The sequence below is a fragment of the Scomber japonicus genome, chromosome 6, assembly GCF_027409825.1.
Source record: "Scomber japonicus isolate fScoJap1 chromosome 6, fScoJap1.pri, whole genome shotgun sequence".
In the NCBI taxonomy this organism is placed as follows: Eukaryota; Metazoa; Chordata; class Actinopteri; order Scombriformes; family Scombridae; genus Scomber; species Scomber japonicus.
In genome coordinates this window covers 1,559,751-1,575,992 of record NC_070583.1, presented here as the reverse complement: position 1 = coordinate 1,575,992, position 16,242 = coordinate 1,559,751, and the positions used below count along the sequence as shown (strand labels likewise).

Below are 16,242 nucleotides of genomic sequence, written 5' to 3'. Positions count from 1 at the left end.
AATAACATATTAATATCTGTACAATCACAGCCATGCTAGCAGGGGGAAATCCTGCTTTCAGTATTTCTACTAAGTTAGTCTAACCGCATCCTGACTGCAGGTCTGTACTTAACACATGGACATTCCTTTGATGGGAAGTTGGGGGGAACAGAGGGTAGCTGGTGAAGGGTGAGGGTCAATTGGAGATCTATTTTTACCACAGCATCAACAAAATACTCTAACCCGTGAATTGGAAGTTTAAAAAAATTGAATAATAAACTAAACATTTAATCTAGGACTGCTTAAATTTGGAGAGTGATGCAGAATGCTGTGTGCAGCTATGAAAGATGAGTGAAACATTTTTAATGGTGTACAGGAGGTTTAGATTTGACATTTTGTGATGTGGGAAATTTTCAGATCTGAGTAATTCCCAAGAGTTTTCATTTATGAAACTTCTGAATTCTGTAAAGAAGCAGGCTTCGACAAAATAAGTCAATCAAATTGCATATAATATTGTGTATAAAGTCAATTTGTGTGTGAGGATTAAATTCAGTGTGTTCTTCTATCCTTTCAGCTGCCACACTGCATTTACTTTAAAAGCAATGGAATTCTAATGGCATCTGGAAAATGTGACAAACAAGACAAGGTGCTGTGTATGAGGAAACAATAGACAATATACTGATATACACAAACTACACATATACAAACTATAATGTCACACTGCCACCCTGTGGCAGCAAACACCATAAGCACTCAATACACTGAGTTCTAGTTTGCTGAACACCAGCTTTAATGTAATGTTCCTACCTGTTTCATGTATATGATAACAGGTCATTTTTTTCCTTTTTCCTTTTTGCTTTTATGGCTTTAATGGGCCAGTTTACTGTGTATTGTCTAGTGCATACATAAGATGGACACAAGTTTAGAAAGAGATATAGCTGTTAAAGTTTTTGAATTTAATTCTGTTACCCTAACAAATTGAATTCTACTCACCTCCATTGACTTGTTAGATATCTCAAAACCCAAAAATCAATCAATTTTAACAATACTGACACATTAATTACAAGTAATATAACTAAACAATTAAAAATGAAGAAAATACTTTTTAAAACTTTCTATAAATGTAATTTAAAAAAAATGCAATTTCTGGTGAGGAATAAATTAGGACACCCCCACATTCATTCCCACTTAAAATGGCTAAAATCACACACAGGTGTATCACATCAAGTGCAAATGATCAGAACATTGTTACCCAGCATTTTGAAGGAGGCTTGCCCTATTTAAACCCCAAACATTTAGTTTGGTGTGCCCCTGACTGTTGAAATGAGAGTGAGCACCATGGTGAGATCGAAAGAACTGTCTGGGGCCTTCAGAAAGAAGATTGTAGCAGCTTATGAGTCTGGTAAGGGATTTAAAAAGATCTCAAAAGAATTTGAAATCAGCCATTCCACTGTCCGGAAAATAACATACAAGTGGAGGACATTCAAAACAACAGCTAACATGCCCAGGTCTGGCCGTCCAAGCAAGTTCACCCCGAGAGCAGACTGCAAGATGCTTAAAGAAATCACCAAAAACCCTAAAATGTCATCACGGGACACTCTTGCTACTGTTGATGTGAAAGTGCATGCCTCTACAATCAGAAAAAGACTACACAAGTTAAATTTTCATGGGAGGTGTGCAAGAAGGAAACCTTTGCTGTCTAAGAAAAATGTGAAGGCCAGACTGAAGTTTGCCAGAGAGAATGTAGACAAAGACCAGGACTTCTGGAATAATGTTCTTTGGACAGACAAGTCTAAAATTGAATTATTTGGACATCAGAGCAGAGGACATGTTTGGCGTGACCAAATACATCATTCCAGGAAAAGAACCTCATACCAACTGTGACGCATGGAGGTGGTGTCATGGTTTGGGGATGCTTTGCTGTAGCAGGACCTGGCTGGCTCACCATCATAGAATCCACTATGAATTCTACTGTGTATCAGAGGGTGCTTGATATGAGACCATCTGTAAAAAAATTAAAGCTGAAGCGGAACTGGACCCTGCAACATGACAATGACCCAAAACATACCAGTAAATCCACCAAGGACTGGCTGAAAAGTAAGAAATGGAGAGTCCTGGAATGGCCGAGTCAAAGCCCAGATCTTAATCCTATTGAGATGCTGTGGGGTGACTTGAAATGGGCTGTACATGCAAGAAACCCCTCAAACATCTCACAGCTGAAAGAATTCTGTGTTGAGGAGTGGGGCAAAATTTCCTCAGACCGATGTCAGAGACTGGTAGATGGCTACAAGAAGCGTCTCATTGAAGTTATTTCAGCCAAAGGGGGTAACACTAGCTATTATTCTTATTCTTATTATTCTTTTCCAGAGATAAATATCAACAAGATTAGACATTGATAATGTGAACATTTCTTAATAAAGAACTGAATGTTTAACAGGGTGTCCTAATTTTTTCACATGACTGTATATGGATAAAAAAATATGAATAAAAAAGCTTGGGTTTAATGCTGTTTAAATTACTAGTTTATTTGTGTCAAGTAGTTTTTTCCCTTTTAATCAGGAAATCTGTCTGTTCCATTACTTTACTTTACACTGCACTTGCAAGTATGACAAAAATATTAGAAATTACAATTAATTAATAATAGTTATATCAGAATTTGAGTGAAGCAACCCTTTAAGTATTTTCAGTTGAGGGCTGTGTGTTTGTACTGTAACTCACGTCAAACCCTTGAAGCCTCTCCTGCAGCTGCAGAGGAAGGCATTGCCAATGGCCTTACACACACCGCCATTCTGACATGGGTTGGGGACACACGCAGTTATCTCCACCTCACAGCGCCCTCCAGTGTACTGGGGGTTACAGCTGCAGAAGAATCCTGGCAGGCAGACAGCACAGAGGGGAACAAGGAAACAGACTTCATTATGAATTCAGAGCATTCAGTGCAGTGTTTACAACACTGAGAGAAAATTAAATGGCCAAAACAAAAAAACAAACAACCCTTTGGGAAAATGTGTTCACCCACACACATAATTAAAACACACACACACACACACACACACACACACACAGACACAGACACACACACACACACACACACTGCTTAAAGTCATAAATACACACTTGTAAGAAAATGTAGGAAATTAGCATGTTTTTATTGTGTGTACAAAGAAACACACTAACCTTTCCATGCCATAGTGTTAATGACAATTCCCAGGATGTTTTACTCATTACAGTGTAAATGAAGGCCATGTGGCATGACATGTGAGAAGTCTTAGAGCAGTGTTCAGTGAGGCCTACTGTCACTCTAGTGTCACCACAAATCCACACTCCTCTGCTGGGAGCACATCTTGTGTGCTGATACTACAGCTGCTGCATTTATTTTCCTTTAGACAGTGAGGGGATTTCAACCAGCAGCTGCTGATCACGACACATGGAGTCTGGTTTTGGCTGATGGAGGGCCGTAGGGTGGAGTGTAGGGTCTGGTGATTGTATATTTGTATCGTATTGTTAACATATCCCATGTGGAAAACTAAACCAGCAATAATTGCAGCTTACTGTAAGAGAGGGATCAATCTATCTATCCTACTCAGTATTTTGTGTGTATCAGAGCCTGATATAGTATTATAATTATTCCTAATTCCCATGTGCCATAAGGACTCCAACTGTTGTAACTACATCAATAAGCCAGTGCAGCAGGGTAACATGTCACCCTACTGCACTGGGTGACATGTTTCTTCATTACCTTGAACACACACTACATGAACAATGGACTACTTCCTCCTGTTTCAGTAAACAGGAGGACGTAGTCCATTGTTCATGTAGTGTGTGTTCAAGGTAATGAAGAAACATGTCACAAACATGTAACAATTGTTAAAATGTACAGTGACATTTTAAATAATTTGGGGAGAAATTAAATTATATATTTGTCAGTTATTTTTAAAAAGATTATAAATATAGTTAATCTTGAAAATGAACCAATACATCACAATACGTCACAAATGAATTTGTTTGATTTAAGATATGTCATTTAAACACAACTACAATGATTAAATGTAAACAGAGAGAGAGAGAGGCCAATATATTAGAAGAGCTGGCAATGCAATCCAGTCCAGTACAACAGCCTGTAGTCCAGCTTCATAAAGGTATAACTTATAACAAATGATTGTTTTACTGAATTTCATTATCTGTTTTCTGGTAACACAGTGCACTTGAATCAAAGCATAATAGCACCATTTTTAGCTAATGATGATGACCTTAAAATAAACCTGCAAAATGTGGAGGTGAAATTAAAGCTGTGAAGGCTACAGTTCTTCAAGGCTTTCATTCTGTGGTAAATGTACTGTTTGTAGTGTTCTTACTCACCACCAGAGGGCAGGCTGGTGCAGGTGGCTCCATTGCGGCAAGGCTGCTGCAGGCAAGCGTCAGGATAGAGGATACACCCCAGTTTCAACTCTGTCAGTCCTACCACCTCAGCGTAGCGTGAGCGCTTGTTCTGCAGCGGCAGCTCGTTGTTATTCAGCATGACTGAGTCCAGGCAGCCCTGAAATCCCTCAAGCACCCGTGGGTCCTTCTGGGAGTCCATGAGGCTGCGCCAGTTGGATTGCTGCACCTGAGGTCAGGAGTTAATACATGAATTTAACTTCAAGATATGAAGACAGAAAACATCTTAATCATCAGGTTTGCAAAAGTCATTGATAATTAAGGTTTTATTTATTTTCTCCCCCAAAAACACTTAAGTGGGAATGGTTTGTTTTGTTTTTTGACGGTTCTGAGCTGCAATGAAAAAATGGGCTGCTGTAAATTCAGTGGCAGTAACTAAGGTAGATCCAGTTGTTTGTAGGCTACAAGCTGTTTTTGTGAGGGTCATTTACAATATGTTTACTTCATCCCATTCATTATAACATTATATTTTGAATCTACACCTGAATCTTGTGTTCATTGTTTTTTTTCTCAGTATTCCTGTGCACCTAACATTTTTGGAAGTAACAATAAATGAATGTTGAATGTTTGTAACCAAAATGTCAACAACAGTCCAACCCCAAACTACAAAGGAGGTCTCTATTATACCAGATTACACCATATTTCATATTCATTTTCACATTCATTCAGTTGTTAAATTATACCTTATAAGACTTGTTTGTTTCAACATGAAAATCTAAATGCTGCTCAAAGACTGTTCCACACTGACAGGAAGGAAATTCTAGGGGAGAAATACTGAAGCCTTTGATTTACTATTTTGCAGACCTAAAAGAAGTCTGCTCCAGCAGATTATAACTACCGGTTAAATGATGTACCCTCAAAAACAAACAGCAGTGAAGATTGGATGGCTATATATCTCAAGAGTAAACTTGCTGTTTCATTAGTGAGTGTGATCTTCTGGCACCATTGATGTTAAGATATGAATAAGTGCCAGTTTAGACTTGAGCGGGCTTTTACCTATCTGTGTCCATGCGTCCATTGTCCGATAATTCTCCCATCTAGACATATCTAGACTCTAGGCCCAACATGAACATCATGACAGTCTGGAGGAGTTATTGTATTGTAGTTTGAGCAGTGCAGAAATGAAAAGATTTAGTAGTCTAACATATGATCACACAGCAAAATAATAGAGATGATAACGAAAACTACACTCAACATTTTACTAGTTGCCACTAGAAATACTTCTGACAGATATTGTTAAACACATCACTGGATACCCCAACCCTGTCACTATATGACCACTGCTCCCACTACAGCTATGCATGGACTAACCAGTGCCCCAAAGTAGATGGTTCTGTCTGGAGCGAGAGGCTGTATGAAGGGAGGTCCACGCCGTTGTTCTATGTAACTGTCATCCAGTGCCAAGCTGCTGAAGTTGCGGTTCAGCTCCAGCGCCACTGTGTGCCAGCTGCCATCATTGATACGACGGCCGGAGATACCCAACATGTCGGGACTGTCACCACCTCCCCCAACGCTGCCAAGTCCACAGGCCAGCTGGAACCACAGCTTCCCCTCCTCCAACTGCTCACACACACATAGACATACAAACACACACACACACACACACACACACACACACACACACACACACACACACACACAGAGAGCTATGATATACCACACATGCTACAGTACAAACTGTTCAAATCCCTTGTTAGGATCATTTTCGTTAAAAGTGTGTCTTTCTTCAGTGTTTTATTCCTTTCATTTGATGACATTACGAAGTAGCGTGGGATCATGGGAGTGGTTGACTTTGTCATCGCAGTCAGCTTCTAGTAGTTAGGATTCTTTGTTTTCAATGTTCAGGAAGTTTTTACGGGAGCTGAATTATGCAAACATTGAATAAAGCAGTTTCACTTTTGTTTCCACTGCACTGCTCAGCAGACACTGAACATTCAAAGGGGTTGGTAGCCAAGCTTCCAGACAATTTAAGATAATTATCAGAATAATTCACAAAGGTCCAAAACTAACAAATCGGGTAAAACGGGTAAAAACACTGACTAAAGCAGTTTTCAGGTTTCAGTGTTTCTCTCACACTGTCCAGAGGGGCTGTGAGCTGAGCTGCTTATGTGCTCAGCTTAAGATCATAACTTAAGATCCAATGACTAAAATCCTTCATCCAGTCAAAAGATATGATTAAAAAACCATAACAGACCTTAAAACTGAATTTAGACAGCTTCTGGCAACAAACACAGCGCTGACACATGCACAAAGGGGTTGTCATTATCTTAATTAAAATTACAGATTTGTCTGGGTTTGGGAAAAGTACACAACTCAATACAACATATACATAGGTGTAGACATTTTTAGACATTTTAATATGAAAAAGTTTCATATTATATGTAGATTTATTTTTGCGCTTTTGCCTTAATTTTTCCTCCTCTGCTTAGGCAGAAGATGGATGCATGGATGGGCCTTCATTTTTGATAGTAGATGGCGGAGAGGCCGACAGGAAATGGGAAGAGAGAGAGGGGAATGACCTGCAGCATAGGTCCCCGGCCGGAATCGAACCGGGACACTCCAACATATTCATATATATATTATATATATATTTATATATATACATTTTTAATGAGTGGCTATGACTGCACACTGTGGATATGTGAAACTCACTCAAGATGCTTCTGTGGCTTTACAACATTTTACAGACAGATTATATATTACAGATTTTCAAGCCAAATCCCTAAATGAATTATAAAACTGACGTATCTATAGGTACAATGTATCTTATGTCTATTTGATTGTAAAAGCATCATAATATAGTAAGACATTTGACTTTTTGCACTTCTTGTCATATTTCCACTGACATATTGCAGAAACAGACTGGTGTAGGAGACAGCTAAATCAGTCTCATTTGTGAAATTGAACAATGTATATGCACATCTGAGAAAGCACTGGCCAACCACAAGAGGACAATTTGGTGCCAAAATTCTGATGACTCACAGTAGAATAATGAAGATTCTTAAGTCTACAAATATATCATATATATCCATATCAGTCAATATCAATGAACAAATCACACCAAACACCACCTCAAGGATTCCACCAACACGTAACAGAGCAGTAACTCTGAGCCTGATATCCCTTAAACATGTCAAAGCCTAGACCAGTACCTGTCTGTGCATGTCTACACACTTACCTTGAGGACGGTACAGGGATCAGTGTGTGTGTACATGATGATTCCTCGGCTCTGCAGCGTTCTAATCCTTAAACTGAGCTTCAGCTCCGTCTGCAGACGGTCAGACAGCTGATACTTGATATAGCTGTTTCCTGAGAAACTCAAAGATGAATGGCCTGCACGCACCCCAAACACACACACACATACACACACATTAATGAAATACATTGCAGTTGCTTTAGTAAATATGATATCCCAGTTCATACAGAGGCTGGTGTTTCCATTCCTTTTCTCTCTGACACACACACACCCACACACACACACACACACACACCACACATACACACACACACACACACACACACACACACACACACACACACCTGCACATTCTCCCAGTTTGCCAGGTGGACACTGGCAAGCATAGCGCCCTCTGGTGGCCTCAATTGAAACACACTGCATGTCTGCTGGACAAGGCTGGTCTTCACAGTGTTCTGACAGGACAGCACAGCTGGCATCTGTAGACACAAACACACATGTAAATACACACACACACACACACACACACACACACACACACACACACACACACACACACACACACACACACACACACACACACACACACACACACACACTTGTGTGTGCAGGGCAGCAGTTTGCAGTAACATTTTGTCATACATATAGTTAACACACACACACACAGGTATCCAAATGTCTACAGTATGGATGTGTATTCTGAACATAGCTACGGTGGCCGGGAAGTTCAAAACAACATTACAAGGTGTGAAAAACTTTTACAAAGCTTTAGATCAATTTACATTTTGGAAAACATTTTTTCATATCATACAACAAAATGACATGAGAAAAACACTTTTACCAAGGACAAAACAAATGTACATTTTAGAAAACAAATGGTGGTGAAACACTTTTACCACTGCCCAAACAAGTTCACAAATAACACAATCTTCACGGAAATGGAATGTACGAAGTACCGGAAGTGATAAAGTGAGCGGCTACAGTCCACTAGTATGCTTCCTCAGCTGCTAAATAAAGCATAGACATATATATGTATGTCTATGAAATAAAGCATAGACATATATAAGTATATGTCTATGAAATAAAGCATAATGTCAGTTTGTTTAACACCTTGTAATGTTATTTTGCACTTTTGCACTGTGGCACCAGCCACCGTACATAACTATCAATACAAATAAGGTGAAAAAGTGTTTGTTTTTGTTTTTTCTCTCAAAATGTTCTAATGCTATTCAAATAACGAAAACATTTGTGTTAGGTTTATCTCACCTTCTTTGTGGGTCTGACTATAAGACTTCATCCACAGCATAGTGTTCAAGGTCTGATTTGTAAGCAAACTGGTTATCTAAAAGCATTTTCATGTGCCAATGTGGAAAGGCAATTGGTAAAATAGTGGATCAATGTTTACAGTTTGGCTAAAAGTGTGTTATTAAATTGCAAACTGAGGGTTAAACAGTGAGTTGTGTTAACAGTTTTGAAAAGATTGTGATATAATATTACAAACTGAGTGTAAAGCAGAGAACATGCATTGGCTACAAGTGTTAATGGTTTCAAAAAAGAGCATGATGAATCACTGTTATGACAACTGTAATCACAGTGTTTAAGCATTCAGAAAAAAACTGTAGTGGCTTTAAAACCGTCTTTAAAAGGCCTAACTATGGTCATATGGAAGAAATAAACCGATCAGCACAAACAAATGGATAAACAAACTGAATGGATTTATAAATTGTGCCAAACTACATAGTCAAGGGGGAATTTTGAACAAAGCCCTCTGATATACTGTGTGCACCTAAACACAATAAAGGTAGGGAACCTAAATAAATGCCCAAGTAGTGCTGCAATAATATAGAAGAACCATAATAGCTAAACTAAGACTAACTGGTGTAAGAAAAATAAAATAAAAAATACATTAATATGTAATAATAATATATAATTATATAATTTATAATATATACACTAATAGATATGATGATCATCTCTTGACAGGAACATTATACCTAAATTAAGCATTAAGTGCCTTGAGATAACATTTGTTGTGATTTGGCACTATATAAATAAAATTGAACTGAATTGAATACACTCTTAGACAGTTAATCCAAAGCAATCTAGTCACACTGACTATTAATTTACACTTGTCAAAGAAAAGTTTGCATATCACTCATGTGCATGTGAACAGTTTAGTTAATCAGGTGGATGAGAAACTAAATGCTAATGTCTCTGCTGGAGACACAACAGCTGAGAGGGCCGAGTGAGAGGACTTCCTGTAAAGGTCGGGACCTTTCCAGAAACAGGGTTTATGTCTGTGGTTTAGGAACTATTTCAAAGTGTGTCCTACGGGTAGTAATCTTGCAATTTGCAATGACTGCAAAGCAGCATAATAAATATGGCAGTGCCATATTGGCACTTTTTCTCATAACTTAAGTTGAAGTAGTTCTCTTATTTTTCACAGACGTTTGTTGTTACAGTGTTTATATGTGGAAAGCCATGTTGCATTTATGTTTGCATCCAGTGGAGCATCACAATAAAATGAGGCATAATGTGTTAATTCAACAATAGGAGATATGTTTTGTTGTCACCTAACAGTTTTAGTGTAAAAAGCCTGCATATATAGATATCGGGTGATATCGGTATCGGAAATTAAGAGATGGACAGTATCGGAATATCGGATATCGGCAGAAAAGTCAATATTGAGCATCCCTAATTTTGATTATATATTTTTTAAACTTAGACTAGAGATTTGGCTGCTGTTCCATGGGACCTTGTGTACTGAATGTTGAGGATGATTGGATTGTACGGTGGACTGTTTTATGAAATTGTTTACAGATGTTGCTGAACACCATGCTCCCATAAGGAAAAGTATCATTAAAGCCAAAGAAGCAATATCTCACAGAGATTAAGCAAAAGCTGGAGCATTTTAGTCAAGATTAGATTAAGATATTACGTTATATAGAAAATGCAGAAACCTTGTCAGAAAAAGATCCTGTATTATAAAACAGATTTTAAGGGATGTAGAAACAATTCAAAACATATATGACATACAGTCAGTGGTTTGCTTGGTGGGTCAAATAGAAAAATAGAAAAAAATCAGCAGATACTGCCAATTACTTTGCTTACTATTTTGAATCAAAGGTAAATGATCTCAGGTCCAATATGAATAATAATGCCTCAAATCAATAACTGGTAGGTGAAATAAAGAGATTATGAAGGAATAGAAAATTGCAGTTTTGTAGTAAAAGATTTTGTCATGAGATTTCATTTCCTGGTAGTAAATCCCCACTGTACAATCTTACTCAATATGATCGCAGCTGTTGTTTTCTTTCCATGTCCTTGATACTTTTTGTGCATAAAGTGCATCATGATGTCCCTGGAATCATGTGAAGCTTTACACCTACCCCCTCCCTGTAGTTAACACACACATACACATTTTGCCAATATGACTAATTATTCCATTAGTGTTGTAGCTGTTGGTGGAGTGGAGCCATGGCAGAAATAAAGCTCTGCATTAAATGAGCTTCTCTGAAGAGAAAACAGCCCATTAGTACTCTCCAGTACTCCACTCTGCACTGGCAGAGATGAGCTTGAGCCTCGACCTCAGCTGTCTGAAGATTGAAAAAATTATACTTTGTGTGTTTGTGTGCATGCATGCATGTGTGTATGTGTGTGTAACCCCCTATTATTGTTTTTCCTACTTATTTATTGTTCTTTATTCTTTCTTATTGATGCTCTTCCATTTTTACTGTCCACTTGCTGCTGTTACACTGCACATTTCCATATCTTCTCTTATCTTATTTGGCGCTACATAAATAAATATTGATTGATTGATATGTGCTATGCAGATAAGCATTACTGACTCTAGGGATGTTAAGGTGTATTTTTTATGGAATACAAGGTGGCACAGAATGATGCCCTCAACTTTTTGCCTCATCCATGATCTGCTTCTAGCACCAGCACACATCTGACTCAATTACCTAGTAAGCCTCTGATTTGGATACTAACATCTGATTGCAGACTTTTGCTTTTATACCTTATCTGAACTAATCAACAATCATGGTGCATTGTAAGTTACACATATAGTGTACAAGCCAAGGGCCATGTGACAAACCAAAGGCATCCATGGGATATATAGCAGCCAAGTATTCACATTATCAGTAATAGACAGTTGTCATGGAATTGTAGATATTAAAATTTCATTTTTTATGTCTGACACTTTAAAATATTCTCATCCACATTTGCTTAAAAGTAGAAAAGTTAAACGTTTCAGATAAAATATAAATGTAGATACCTCCATCATGACACAACTATGATATGATCAAAAGCCTCAGAACAGCTGCTAAATGTAACGAGTGGTGAGATCGTTGATCAGTGACAGCTGACTGTAGATTCTACTTGATGGGAATATATTTTCATTAAGAATGAGAGCACTCTGTACACATACCATTTACCCCTAGCTATGTCACAGTGTGATCATCCACCTCTAGATGTGGTCTGGATGATCTCATCGTATACACTGTCGTAACTTTTTTTGCCCCTGGTCCAGATACAGTATTAAAATACAACTCACGTGTTAATACAAGGTGGTCTTCTGTGTCTGTCCTCACTAAAAGCATGATTCAGTGGAAAGTACAGCTCCATTGTGTTACTACCAGCCAACAGGATGAAGAGCCAGGTACAAAATACACTGGAGTGATTGTCTTATTCTTTAAATCTTATGAAACCTTTTGGAACACCACAAATATGTAAATACTTGATCACACTGTAGGTTAAGAAACAAGGCCATGGCACTTTAAGATTGCTCACCAGTGCATGTGCAGCGTGAGGTTCGGTGGAAGCGTGGTGAGACGAAGCTGACCCTCGGTGTGCTGTATGTTGCCAGGTTATGTGAGTCCAGGATGATGCTCTGCTCACACTGTGCCCCGCGACAATCCAGCCCTGAGCAGTTCTTATCCAGAATAGCTGACACTCTGAGGACCTCCTCCAGCCGCCGCCGTGACGCACTGAGTTTCTGGGTAAGGTAGGCTGCCTTGTAGTACCCGCCCCCAGCTGTTTCCACAGCTACAAGCATGTCCAGTTGTTTTGTCCCACCAACTGGTTGCAGACTGAGCAGGTGCAGCGTGTCCTGCTGTTGTGAGGCAGCAGCCTGCTGCAAAACCTTCAACACACTTTTCAGGTGCAACGCTACAAAGTCTTGTGGCATGACGCTCTCAAAGCGCACTGTCACTGCCTCACGCAGCATCTCTGGGGTCGCCTGCTCCACATGCACGCTTACAGACACAGGCACAGCAAAGCGGCCATCACTAACGCTGGCATTAAGGGAGTATCTGCCTGCATCCAACCCTCCAAGGGCAATGATCTTTCCATCACGAGGACTGATCTTAAAAAGACTGCGTTGGGCTGGGGGGGCATGGCCAAAGGTCAATGCATCATACGGGTCGGCATCAGTGGCATGCAACTGGCCAATCACACCACCAGGAAACTCGTCCTCCATGGTGACAATATGCACCTCTAGTGGCAGAGCCACTGGGCGGTGCAGGCTCTCCTCAATCACCCTGACTGTAAGCATGGAGGAGGAGGACAAACGTGGCTTCCCAGAGTCTGTCACCTAAAGAACATTGAGAAGAATTGAGGTAGGAGGAAAAGAAACATTTCTATTTGCTGACTTCTCTACATTGTCCTTAAAGCTACCCTTACCTTTGTTACATTTTTACACATTTTTTTGTTTAGGCTAAAATAAGGTAATGGCACTCTAAAATGGGGTGGAGGGGGTGGGACAAAGGAGGGAGGAGGGGTTTCAAGTTTTTTCAAAGTGCTGTGTGAAATGCAAGAAAGGTAAGAGTCAAAAGAGAGAATCAGTAACACATGGAGCGTCATTTTTTGACTCCTCCTGAAAGTTGAAAGTTCGTTTGGAGGTTTATTGTGTGTTTGGCTTATTTGAGGGAACTGCCCTCTCTCTGTCCAGGAAGAACAGCATCTACTTATGGTAGCTGCTGCCATTGTAATGTTATTTAAACTCTCATATTTTTACTTTTAAGCCATTCACTGACTTACAAAGCTATTTCTGAAACTATTGTGACACTGAAAAATGACTACAGCATCTCTGCAGGTGTGATGGTTATATAGCAGGTTGACTACCTGTATCTGAATGGCATATTCAGTTGCCAGGTCCCTCCTGAACACCTGGTTGGCCACCAGTGTTCCATCTTTCTCCAGCACAAACTCTCCTCCTTCGTTTCCAGACAGAATGTAGAATTCAAAAGGTGGGCCATTATGGGAGGAGTCCTGGTCGATGACAGACAGCTGTAGGATGCTAGTGCCAATTGGCTTGTTTTCCTGGAAGAGGAGACAGAACCAGATCTGCCTGTTTGAGGTACATCATGTAGGGTAACAATATGGTCTTTGTTTTGGCAATTTCAAAGTTAACAAGACCAACGAGATCAACGCATTGAAAATATGAGGGGTGAAAGCAGGGAGGATGACACGCAGGAAAGGTCTCCAGCCATTATCAAAGCTGGGAAGCTGCAGGACCTCTTGTCCATAGTGATGTCAAAACATAGACTGAATCTTCTGTTATATAACCTGAACATTTGACTCGTTAACACCGGCATTATTGAGGGCATAAATACAACTTTATACATCCATCTTCCTGGCTAGTTAACTAAGGACTACCAATGACTGACTTTGACAGGAAAAAAACAGTTGCTACTTACAAAAATAAAACATTCTGCAATAAAACTGTTGGTAGAACTAACTACATATCATGATCAGTGAGTGCCTTTAATTTATGTCCCACTTAATTACTAACATTATCATCATAATAATATGAAAAAAATATACTTGCAAAATGTGCAATATTTTTTTATTCCAATAACAATAATGACCAAACTATGTGAACTCAAGCTGGTTTTCATCACATTGTTTGGTCTTAATGAAGATGATCTCAATCATTAGGTTTACCTGTATGACAGTGGTGAGGTTGGCCGGAGAGAAGGTGGGAGAATTGTCGTTGATGTCAGAGATGTCTATGTTGACCATCACAGTGGATGACATGGGTGGAACTCCACTATCTAGGCCTCTGATGGCCAGAGAGTAGCTTGGAACCTGGAATGACAGAGACAATGAAATCAGCAGATAGCAACCATGTGCTTTGAGTCCATAATCTCTGGTAGAAAACATGACAAGGCCCTAGAGGGTGTCATGGACATTGCAAAAATGCTGGGCAAACAACATACTGATGATTTGACTGACTCTTAAGAGTGTTGGGGTTGAAAAGTTTGTCCTGAGGGTGGCGGTAGAGGACAGGACAGGTTATCACAATCAAAAGGAATGATTCCCTGGGTGTATACATGCCCTCATGATTTTCCTCCTATTCATTCCTGTTGTCTTCCTAGATTATATAACATTAGATGTTAAACAAAACATCTCAGGGCTGCAGATAAATTGATTTATTCAAACCTTTGATCTGCCAAACTGTGCTCTGAGATGACAGACTTCAAACAGAGCACCTATTTATTGGCATATGTATATCACACACTCAAACACACACGCAAAATATAATGCCCATTAATAGTTTTTCAGAGCTTCCGACAGCTGAGGTTGAGTCAGCTGAGGTCACTTTTGGGGACATTACATGGACTTATCCTAACTGTAACCACTGACCCAAAAATACATGTTTCACCAATTGACATGGCTTTTGTCCCAAAGTGGACAAGCTGTCCCCAGTCAACTGGTCTTTAGTCTAAAATAGCCCCCTAAAGTAGCCGCACACACACTCCTTGTTCCGCTGGCATGCTGCTCAGTCTACTATAAAGATGCTGCAGGATGTTCTTCTGTTTCTTCATATTGCTAAAAAATAAAGAGCTAATGAAGCAATTCTGAGGAGGAATGTAAAAGCAGAAACAAAAAAACCTCACTAGTAAACAACTGTGACCTGCTTAGCAGAGAGAGAGAGAAAGAAAGAGAGAGAGAGAGAGAGAGAGAGAGAGAGAGAGAGAGAGAGAGAGAGAGAGAGAGAGAGAGAGAGAGAGAGAGAGAGAGAGAGAGAGAGAGGAGAGAGAGAACCTGTATGGAAACAGGAGGAGACCTATGTAAAGACATACACACACAAGTATTAGTGCACAGACACATGGACGGACACATCAGCATTGCAGCATTGCTGCTCTCTGTGTGATAACCCCAAACACACTTTCATCTGCCAAAAGCTTTGATCCCCCACACGCCCCAACACTCTGAGCACGCTCACACTGCTCATGGACTGCACTCATGAATACTTTATGATAGAATCTGAACATTTCTGAAGTTTTCAAGCACTGCAGAGAAAAAAAAGACGAGGAAGAAGGAAAGGGATGAAAAACAGCTCAGAGGAGGAGATGGGAGAAGAAGGCAAGAGTGTTCATGCCTTCCACATTTATTGCTGTAGCAAATTAAAGAGCTCCATGTGAAAGATATTCAGGGCTGCTTTGTGTGTTTGTTTTGTGTTCAAGTGTGATTAGTTGCCATCTGGTCAGGGATCCATCTCATAACAAACCAGTTCCCAGCGAGCTCATCAGCTTCCAACATGCAAAGATGGGCATCAATCAAAGCTCACAATCTGCAGGTATTCACTCATTTCATAAACTGTCTGTCCAACACTGTATGGA

The 16,242-nt window shown here is 39.6% G+C and overlaps 1 protein-coding gene across 1 annotated transcript in view; it reads right to left on the bottom strand.

Annotated features, from left to right (window-relative positions):
• The window catches only part of fat3a (FAT atypical cadherin 3a), a 194,875-nt gene that overhangs the window by 11,207 nt on the left and 167,426 nt on the right, over window positions 1-16,242 (bottom strand). The window contains exons 19-26 of the mRNA XM_053320639.1: window positions 14,561-14,704; window positions 13,739-13,936; window positions 12,407-13,208; window positions 7,957-8,091; window positions 7,595-7,749; window positions 5,728-5,976; window positions 4,339-4,585; window positions 2,698-2,851 (exon numbers count right to left, since the gene is read on the bottom strand). Coding sequence (XP_053176614.1) covers window positions 2,698-2,851; window positions 4,339-4,585; window positions 5,728-5,976; window positions 7,595-7,749; window positions 7,957-8,091; window positions 12,407-13,208; window positions 13,739-13,936; window positions 14,561-14,704 — 2,084 coding nt within the window. The remainder of the gene's footprint in view (window positions 1-2,697; window positions 2,852-4,338; window positions 4,586-5,727; window positions 5,977-7,594; window positions 7,750-7,956; window positions 8,092-12,406; window positions 13,209-13,738; window positions 13,937-14,560; window positions 14,705-16,242) is intronic.